Below are 10063 nucleotides of genomic sequence, written 5' to 3'. Positions count from 1 at the left end.
ACTTCCAGCTCCTACAGCTTCAGCAAACAGGAACACAGCCCAACTCGTAGGCAGATGAACACAAAACCTCACACACAGCTCTAGTTATGTTCATTCCTGATATAGGAGAGATCACATCCAGCTTTCCACATCTGCACAAGGTGTACTAAGAGGCAAGAAGAAGCCCAGTCTGGAGACCCAGGGAAGACCAGACTCAGATATGGCACAGGTTTGGGGATTGTCAGACGTGTGTGTGTGTGTGTGTGTGTGTGTGTGTGTGTGTTATATACACACGTATGTAAAGAGATTTACTATAAAGAATTGGCCCACATTTATTATATTTTTATAATTTATTATAAGGAATTGGCTCAATTGTTGTTGAGCTGACCAGTCCCATGGCCCACAGGCAGCAGACTGGAGCCCAGGGAGTACCATTCACTGAGGGCGTTCCCACCCAGGACCCAGGAGTTCTAGTCCGCAGGCCTTGTCCTGAGAGAACATACTTAAAGGAAGTTGGAGTTAAGGAGGGAGGAAAAGACAGTCAGCATCCACCACAATGGCAAAGGCATAGGGTATCTGCAGAAGGCAGGCAACTTGCAGAAAAGGGAGGGGATCGGTAAAAAATTATTCCCTTGGCACAAAATTTCCTGAAGGGTCTGCTGCTTCTAAGTCTCTGAGTTATCCTAGTTCAGGATAAAAATAACAATACTGATGTTCTTGCTTTTCCTGTTTATATTACCAAAGCTTCAGGAAAAATGTGACCAGCACGTGTTCTGACTGAGAGTTGTCTGGCTCTGAGTGTTCCCACCCACTTCCTGTTCCCTATACAGCAGACTCTGCTCTTTCAAGAGCAGTTCTTGAACTGAGCTTTCTGACCGCGTTTTACTGAAAGCTGTAAGCAATGCACTCTATATATTCATACGCTGTGGACACTTTCCTCTACTTCTCGTCAAAGCCCTCAGCAGCCTGCGATGTGTCAGCCCCAGAAGGAGAAACAAAGAATTCACAAGAAAGCACGGACACAGGAGACAGAAAACATGACCATTCCTCTTCCTTTATGGCTGATGGAGTGGTAAGTCTGAGTGTGTGAGAGTGTGTGTGTGTGTGTGTGTGTGTGTGTTTGTGTTGAGTACGTATGTTTCTGTGTGTATTGTGTGTTTGTTTTTGTGTATATGTTGTGTTTGAGAGTGACTGGGTATGGGTGAGTGTGTGTGATGTGTTTATGTGTATGTGTGTGTTTATGTGAATGTGTATGTTGTGTATTTATGTTTGTGTGTTATGTTTGTGAGAGTATGTGAGTGATTTATGTTTGTGTGTTTGTATGTGTGTTTATGTATTTGTGAATATGTGTGTGGTGTGTTCTGATTGTATGTGTGTAGTGTGTGTATGTGTATGTTTGTGTAGAGGTGTGTGTTGGGTTTATGAGTGTCGTTTGCAAGTTAGTGTGTGTTATGTTTGTGACTATGTCAGTGTGTGATATGTTTATGAGTGTATGGGGTGTGTGTTTTGTTTGTGAGTGTGGGTATGTGTTGTTTGTGTGTGTTTACAAGTGTGTGGGTGTGTTTGAGTGGTGTGTTTGTGAGTCTGTGTGTGTTTGCGAGTGTGTGTTTGTTGTTTGTGAGTGTGCAAGTGTGTGTTCCATTTGTGTGTATGCTTATGAGTGTACATGTTGTGTTTTTGAGTGTGTGTATGTTTGCAAGTATGTGGGCGTGTATTGTTTGTGTGTATATGTTTACAAGTTTGTGGGTGTTGTTGTGTTTGTGAGTGTGGGTGTGTGATATGTTTGTATGTGTGGTTGTGTTTGAGTGTGTGTGTTTGTCAATGTATGTGTTGTGTTTGTGAGTCTGTGTGTATGTTTGTAAGTGTGAGTGTGTGTTGTGCTTGTCTGGCTGTGTGTTTGTGAGTGTATAGGTGTGTATTGTGTTTGTGAGTGTGTCAGTGTGGTGTGTTTGTGTGGGTGTGTGTTTGCGAGTGTGTTGTGTTTGTGAGTGCATGTGTGTAGGGTGTGTAGGGGTGTGTTTACAGTGGAACAGAAGCAGCCATGTGTAAGAGTCAGGAGAACTCTGTTTCCTGCTCAATTCACTGTTTACTCCTGGGCAAGATGCTTCCGCGAGTTGATTCTCCTCCTCGTAAGGAGGTGGGGGGACGTGGCTGCTCGAGCTCTGTGCTGGAGACAAAACCAGCCAAGTGCAGGGAGGCCAACGTGTGAGGGGCTGCTCTGGGCAGGGGCGAGGCGGCGAGGCCCGGGGCACAGACTCACTCGCTGATGCTAGGCTGGAGTGCACTGTTCAAATTTTCTGCCCGTGCGCCTCCCCCAGCTCACCCACCCACCCTCCTCTTACCTTCCGCTGAGCTCCCCCTTCTCTGTAAGGGAGCCGCAAGGTTTCATTGGTGAAGCACTGCCTCAACTTCCATCAAGGATGTAAGGAAGCCAAGAACAAAGAGGCTGAGGGGGTTCCAGGTGCAGAGATAGGAGCACAATCCCCTTGTCCCAGAAGCCCTTTTGATAGGCAAATGCTGTGTCCCTGCTAAAATGTCACTGACCAGGTCTGGGGACAGCTGTTCACCTGACCTGGTCACTCTCTTTTCCTGCAAAGTCACACAACTTACTGGACTGTGTCCGTTCTGAGCCTGGCACTTTAGGGGTGACATTGCTAAGTAAAGCCAACAGCCATACAGCAAGAGCCACACTGGCCTCCCGATGGCCAGCTCCTGGGACCTGGGCATGACTGAAGTCATTTGCCAGGTTAACAGAGTGCAATAACCTTCTGAGGGTGTTACAGCAATGGGAAAACTACGTCTATTGGGGCCCCCTGTAGCTGGGTCTCCCCACACCCCACAGCCTTCGTCCGGAGACATTCATCTGACTGTGTCTCTGAGTGTCCTCCATGTTCTGGAAAAACAGTCATGGAAACATGCGGTTTCCTCCCCGACCCCACAGAGAGTATCAAGCAGCTGTAGGCTGACGGGCCCCAGCCCCGCGCCGTAGGGAACTGTGTTAGTCCATGAGGCAGGATGCACTGAGCGAGGTTACATGGTCCTTCCTCAGAAGTAGGCTGGAAGTTCCTGGCTGGAGTGACTGGTCCTTCCCACAGGGGAAGAGCCCTTGGGGACATTTAATTCAAGCCCAGAATTGGGGACAATAAGGCCCAGGCAGTGTGACCATTCTAACTGATGGCCGTTGGAGATGAGCACCAAGGTCTCCTCCCTCCCAGCAGGACTCTGCTCTGCACACTGATGGCCCCATTCCTGTCCTCACAGCAGAACCTAGCCACCCACCCGTAAGCCCTCTGCAACTCTCACTTCCTTACTGCCAAGCATTCCCCAAGGTCAGGCCTGGACCTCCCCTTTTGGCCCAACACCATGACCCCCACCCCCCAGCCAGTCCCTCAGCACAATTTCCTGCCCGCACCCTCCAGATACCCCTACTGTGGTCACACTGATCTTCCCACTGCTCTGAGGACCCCGTATCAGACCTGCATCTGCTCTCTGCTCCTTCTCCTCCTCAGAACGGCTCTAGGGCCATGTCTCTCCAGAGACTACCTGCCCCTTGGCTGGCAGGCCAGTTCACCTTTCTCCATGAGGTCTCTTACACTGACAGTAGAAACCACAGTACGGATGGGGGGAGAGGAGAGAAAACAGGGTCTGTAAAGGAAGGAGAGACCCCTCGGCCTCCCTCCTCCCTCTCCGCATTCACGCTGCTCCTCCTCAAACCTAAGCTTCTGGCAAGAGAAAGGCAACAGTCAGGTGCCTCTTAAAACGGTTGAAAAACCAGTAAGACACATTATCGTTTTCTCTAGATCAAGGAGGAAGAATACGAAGAGATTCCCCAGGACCATCCTGCAGGAGCGCTGCGTCAGCATCCTAAACAGGACATTTTAGGAGGTAAATTACTTGCTAGCAGAAATGAGCTTGAGAGAGGTCTGTGGTGGGGACGTTTGGTGGTGCACTGGACAGGCAGCGGGGTTCATCCCTGTAGAGATTTGCCCACTTCTGTAGAGATTTGCCCAAGAACCTTTGGGGGTTCTTCCTTTACCACAGGCAAATAATAGGGAGGGGACCCTGGTGGGCAGAGCAGGGGGGAAGGAAGGGGGACACGGCACCAGCCACCCCCTTTACTAAATCTCTGTATCAGGCCTGAGGAAAAGAGGTCTGTGCATTCTGGGCTTTTCTCCTCAGGAAGGATGTGCCAATAGTCAGTGTGACCAAATGGCTCACCCGGGTCTGAGGCTCTGCAGTCAATAGACCCCGTCTGGGGGTGCTTGGCTGGATCAGATGGGAGAGCACTCGGGGTCATATGGGCTGCAAAGCAGCATGGGAGCAGACAGGATGTACTTGGCCGCTGCCTCAGAACTGGGCTTGGCCTTCTGGAGGGGGTTGTCTCCAACAGCCACTGCATCAGGACCAAGCTTTTAACTTTCGAGCACTCAATTTTGCCATCTACCTTGGGGAGACAGAATCTGGGAATGCTGGAAATTCATCCATTTTCCTGGCCGGAAGAAATTATTTGTGACTCATTATGTATTTTAGCACAAACAGTTTTTTACTACATGAACTTCAATGGCCTGAGCTACTGGGAGGGAGTCTTTTTTTTTTTTTAAATTTTTTTAATGTTTTATTTATTTCTAGGAGAGAGAGAAAGAGAGAGAGAGAGAGAGAGACAGCGTGAACAGGGGAGGGTCAGAGAGAGAGGGAGTCACAGACTCTGAAACAGGCTCCAGGCTCTGAGCTGTCAGCACAGAGCCCGACGCAGGGCCCGAAACCACGAATCGCGAGATCATGACCTAAGCGAAAGTCGGACGCTTAACCGACTAAGCCACCCAGGCGCCCCTGGGAGGGAGTCTTATTAATAAACCATGGAAGAAAATTACCCATAGAAGTGCTGATACCTGCTTTACCTGTTCTTGCAACAATCAAGTTTAAATATTACTTGAAAAATCCTCTCTGGCGCTCAGGTGATATATTTAAGTTCCAGTGGTGTGCACTGGTGGCCCCAGGCTTGCTCAGAGACAGGATTTGCTATCTTTGCCCAGCTTTTCATTGGTTGGGAGGGCAGAGATGAATGTTCCACACTCCATGCTTTCTTAAAACTCTTACTCATTCACTCAAATTCCTTTCAAGCCAGCTGGGGGCAGCTGGAGGGAGCCAAAGCCATTCAGTCTGAATCAGCTGCTGGGGCAACCCACCCTGGGTGGCAGGCAGCAGAAAAAAACATATCATTGCTAAAGAGATTCAGAGGGAGCCAGTGCCCCCTTGGGAGGCTCAGGACCCTGTCATTGAGACACATCTTTTCAATGGGGGAATCTTATGGGGGAACAGACTTGGAATCTATGTACTACTTGGCATTTCTCTGTGTGCTCTCGGTCTCGGATCTTAAAGGTCAGAAGGGAATTCCTTCCCTTCCTGGTGCTCAGCTCCAGGAGCAATCAAGTATCTAAGAAACTTGACACTGGGTTTCTAGATCTTAAATTGGCATCTCCAAGTCTCTCGAAGCTCATGGTTCTGATATTCTGCTGGGTGAGAAGGTCCAACCCAGACTTCAAGGCTGCTGTCTAGGAATGTGGGTGCAGGTGTTTCTGCCTGGGAGCCTGGGGTCAAGCTGAGGGGGTCCAACACTCCCAACATTCCCTGTTGCAAAAGCGAAGACAAGGTGATGTGGTCAGACACAGGAGGCCACGTGTTTCTTTTTCTTTCTGCTCTTACTGAGAAGGATCTCCAATCAGGGAGACTTAGGGAAGCTCAGGGTTCCATAGTCCTGCTGGGCTAATTCCCACTTGCCTGAGAACAAATGACCTGATAAGAGGTGTCAAAGCCGAAACATAAAACTGTGATATTCTGAGGCGCCTGGGTGGCTTAGTCGGTTGGGCGTCCGACTTTCACTTGGGTCATGATCTCGCGGTTCGTGGGTTCGAGCCCCGCGTCGGGCTCTGTGCTGACTGCTAGCTCAGAGCCTGGAGCCTGTTTCAGTCTGTGACTCCCTCTCTCTCTGACCCTCCCCTGCTCACGCTGTCTCTCTCTCTCTCTCTCTCCTAGAATAATAATTTAAAAAAAATTTAAAAAAAAACCTGTGAGATTCTACCACATGATCAGCAATTCCCCTTCTGGGTGGATACCCAAAAGAATTGAGAGCAGGGGACTCAGACAGACATTTGTACCCAGATGTTCACAGCAGCCTTATTCACAATAGTAAAAGGCGGAAACAACCCAAACATTCATACATGTTTATGAATAAACAAAATGTGATACAAACCTACAATGGAGTATGGCCCAGCCTTAAAAGGGAAGGCAGTCCTGACGCCGGCGACAACATGGGTGAATCTGAGGACGTTATGCTGAGTGAAATAAGCCAGACACAACAAAGTGAATCCTGCATGATTCCACTTGCATGCCCTACCTAGAATGGCCAGACTCCTAGGGACAGAAAGTACACTAGAGGCCACCAGGAACTAGTGGGGAGTGAGTAATGGGGAGTTATGGTTTAATCAGGACAGCTTGGGATGATAAAAAAAATTCTTGAGGCGCACAGTGATGATGATTGCACATGATGCGAATGCACTGAGCGCCATGGAGTTGCACACCTCAAAATGGGTACACTGATGAATTTTGTTATATATTTTTTATATTGTCTTTTTACCACAATTTTTAAAAAAGCTTCAAAAGGGCAAGAAAGAACGTGAGCCTCCCCCGCCCACCTCCCACCCTCCGCCGCAGGTCTCGGGTGCAGACTGGGGGCCCCTGTTCTCGCATCCCGGACGCTCTGCCGGGGTCAGGGAGCTCCCCGCCGCGCGGCTCTAACCCCAGCTCCCTCTGCTTTGTCTCGGCGCTTCCAGGTCTGGGGGAGGCCCCGCCGGGCCCCCGGAGACTGAGGCTCCTGCTGGTGGGGAAAACGGGCAGCGGGAAGAGCGCCACGGGGAACAGCATCCTGGGCAGGAAAGAGTTCGAGTCTAAACTCAGCGCTCACCCGGTGACCCGCGCCCTGCAGCGGGCCAGCCGCGGCTGGGCCGGCCGGGAGCTCGAGGTGATCGACACCCCAGACATCCTGTCCCCGCGGGGCTCGTCGGAGGCCGTGTGCGAGGCGGTCGCCTTCTCCGCCCCGGGGCCGCACGCGGTGTTGCTGGTGACGCAGCTGGGCCGCTTCACCGAGGAGGACCGGCAGGCGGTGCTGCGCCTCCAGGTGGCCTTCGGGGTGGACGTGCTGGCCCACACGGTGCTGGTGTTCACGCGCAAGGAGGATCTGGAAGGGGGCTCCCTGGAGCGGTACGTGCGGGACACCGACAACGAGCACCTGGCGCTGCTGGACCAGGTGTGCGCGCGGCGCCACTGCGCCTTCAACAACGCGGCGCGCGGCGCGGAGCAGGAGGCGCAGCTGCGCGAGCTCCTGGAGCAGATCGACGGCCTCCTGTGGGAGAACGACGGCCGGCACTTCAGCAACCGCGCCTACCTCTACTCCCAGGGTCTGCGCGGAGGCGGCGAGGAAAGGAGGGTCCTCGGGGGGCGAGGCTCGGAGGAGGCGCCCGGCGCTGAGCCCGGGAGGGAGGGGCTGTGCCAGATCCAGAAGGAATCGGAGGAAGCTCACAGTCGTCTGCTGGGGAGGGCGCCCATTTGAGCCTCGGCTGGACCTCAGCCGCCGTGGCTAGCTACCCGCCCCTCGGTGCCCGGGGGTCCCTGGCCATCTCAGCCTCCTGATCGGCAGGTGCGTTCAGAGTGCCCCACTCGCACCGCGCCCTGGGGCCTTCATCACACCTTCTGGGGCGATGAACGGCTTCAACACTGTAGGGAGCAGCCTGCCTGGTAGAAGGGAGAACTCTGCGGTGAGCTGGAGTCTTTCTGGGGGGCTGTTTCTGCTCACAGGGTTCCGAAGAAGCCACCTAGGCTTGGAGAAGAGAGCAAGCAGGATGCGGTCTGGCTCTGGCCATCTAGCTGCATAAGGAGATGGATGGGCCTCAGGGGCACTTCAGCTTCTTTGAGGTGCTTCTGTGGAGTCTGACCAGCTGATGGGGCGGAAGAGGAGCAGACTGGACTTCTGGGAGGGGTGGGAAGTGACCATGGGGGAGACAGTGCTGGACGGCGGTCAGAGACCAGAGGACACAGTGTCAGGTCCATTTGGACCTCGTCCAATGGTTAAGTCTCTACAACCAGATGCGCGCTGACGAGTCTCCCAGTGTGGCGGCCAGGACACCTGTCTTCCTCGGACGCAAAGGACCTCTACGAAAGTTTGAGCATTTCGTTTGCTTTAGAAGACTCAGAAAAGCGTCTCAGGGCCCAACAGAGACTTATGTGGGGTGCATACTTAAGTCTTTGTGTCAGAACCTTATAGATATGCCATCCATTTCCCACTGAACTGAACTGAACTGAGGCACATTTATCATATAATACGTTTTCATATTCCCTAAGATCTACCTTTCTTCCTTTTTTATGAATAAAATATTGATTTGATTTCAGAGGCTTTGAGTATACTATGACAGCCTACGTGTTTATATTTCCTTTGTTAGTCTCAGACATTCATTCTCCAGGGTGAAACTAAAATCATTTGCATTTCCATTAGGAGATTAATTTCTTTAAGTGATCTTGTCTTAACTGTCAGCTTTGTCAATTTCATAACAGAAAATATAAGCATTGACCAAATGACAGCCCCACTGAGTCTAAATGCCAAGTCATTCAAAACACGTTATCCAGTAAAACTTCTTTAAAAAAAAAAAAAAAGAAAAGTAATAAAATATATAAAAATCCTAAAGGAATTGGTTTTAATTATATCAAATACAGTGGGATTTTTTTTCTCCTTTATGATTAAAAATCAGCAGTGATAAGTCCCAGAAGACTTCAGGAGGAGGATAGATATGACACTATGATCACTCTCTCAGCCTCAGACAACAAGGGAAGGCATGTGTGAGTATGTTCTGGAAACTCCACAGTCTGTGTAGCAATAAGAAAGAAAAATGATGTGGGTGGAGGTGGGGGTGGGCTGAGGACAGAGGGTTGTCTTGGCCACAGCTGTGGAAATCACCAACTTTAGAATTTGTGCCTTTCTAAAAACACACCTCTCCACTAGAACAAAGCATGAAAAATGGGGATTTGGGCAACTAGAAGAGCTCAGTGCATACTAGGTTGTTTCCTCCCCTGGTGGGTCTGAGCTGCTGTTAAAAGTATCTGGGGATATTTCCAGCTCCCCACACTCCTGTAATAACACTGAAGAACTATGTAGACAATACAAAATAATAATTTTACAACAGTTGGTTGAAAGCACTGGGAAGTGACCAAATGCAGGCAGACACTGTAGGGAACTGTAATCCCCAAACAGTCCAGAGGAAATTTTTTTCTGGAAGCCTGAAAGAGCTGGTCATGGATGTCAGCAGTGATGCCTGCAAAGATGGAACCTGAGGTTCCAGTTCGCCAAGCATTCCATGACAATACTGAAAGGTCATGTTTCTGGAGTAAAAAACCACATCAGGACAAGGGATTTGCTCCAAAAGAAGACCAAGATCAAAGTAGTCTCTTGCTAGGGATGTCTAAAACCAAGTTTCCCAAAGTCAGAGGGATCTACCAGTAATTTATTTTTTAATGTTTTATTTATTTCTGAAAGAGAGAGAGACCAGGAAAAGGTCAGAGAGAGAGGGAGACACAGAATCTGAAGCAGGCTCCAGGCTCTCAGCTAACTGTCAGCACAGAGCCTGATGTGGGGCTCAAACCCACAAATCATGAGATCATGACCTGAGCCAAAGTCAGACGCTTAACTGACTGAGCCACCCAGGCGCCCCACTACCAGTAATTTAAACACTTGCTAAAACAAATCTCAATATTCTTCAGGAGATAGTAATATTAAGTCTCTACATTGTATTATCTATAATATCTTATAAATTATTAAAAATTATTGTCTTTTAACATAAGGATGGGAAGCAATAGAATTTCCCTCTACACATGTGTATCTAATCTCACAAATTTGTGTATATTCTGTTTTCACTATCCGCTTGAAATATTTTCTATGTTCTTCGTGATAATTTTTTTCTCACCCATGGGTTATTTAGAAGTATGTGTTTGGTTTCCAAATATTTGAGTATTTTCTAGAAATTGCGGTGTTCAGTATGGT

At 49.6% G+C, this 10063-nt stretch overlaps 1 protein-coding gene across 1 annotated transcript; it reads left to right on the top strand.

Annotated features, from left to right (window-relative positions):
• The first annotated feature begins 805 nt into the window (after positions 1-805).
• GIMAP6 (GTPase, IMAP family member 6) lies at positions 806-8422 on the top strand. The gene is made up of 3 exons (XM_039230791.1): positions 806-1051; positions 3780-3864; positions 6810-8422. Exons 1-3 carry the CDS (start codon positions 881-883, stop codon positions 7583-7585), a joined length of 1032 nt encoding a protein of 343 aa, XP_039086722.1. The 5' UTR covers positions 806-880; the 3' UTR covers positions 7586-8422.
• The last annotated feature ends 1641 nt before the right edge of the window (positions 8423-10063 follow it).

The sequence above is a fragment of the Hyaena hyaena genome, unplaced genomic scaffold (genome assembly GCF_003009895.1).
Source record: "Hyaena hyaena isolate Hyena2069 unplaced genomic scaffold, ASM300989v1 scaffold_50, whole genome shotgun sequence".
NCBI lineage: Eukaryota > Metazoa > Chordata > Mammalia > Carnivora > Hyaenidae > Hyaena > Hyaena hyaena.
The sequence above is the reverse complement of the archived record's forward strand: the minus strand, read 5'-3'. Positions and strand labels throughout refer to the sequence as shown.

Excerpts from the sequence above, each read along its gene's own strand:
- GIMAP6 (XM_039230791.1), top strand. The coding sequence starts at position 881 with ATGCACTCTATATATTCATACGCTGTGGACACTTTCCTCTACTTCTCG. Across the intron at positions 1,052-3,779 it reads CCTTTATGGCTGATGGAGTG|ATCAAGGAGGAAGAATACGA; the intron begins GTAAGTCTGAGT and ends CGTTTTCTCTAG. Across the intron at positions 3,865-6,809 it reads TAAACAGGACATTTTAGGAG|GTCTGGGGGAGGCCCCGCCG; the intron begins GTAAATTACTTG and ends CGGCGCTTCCAG.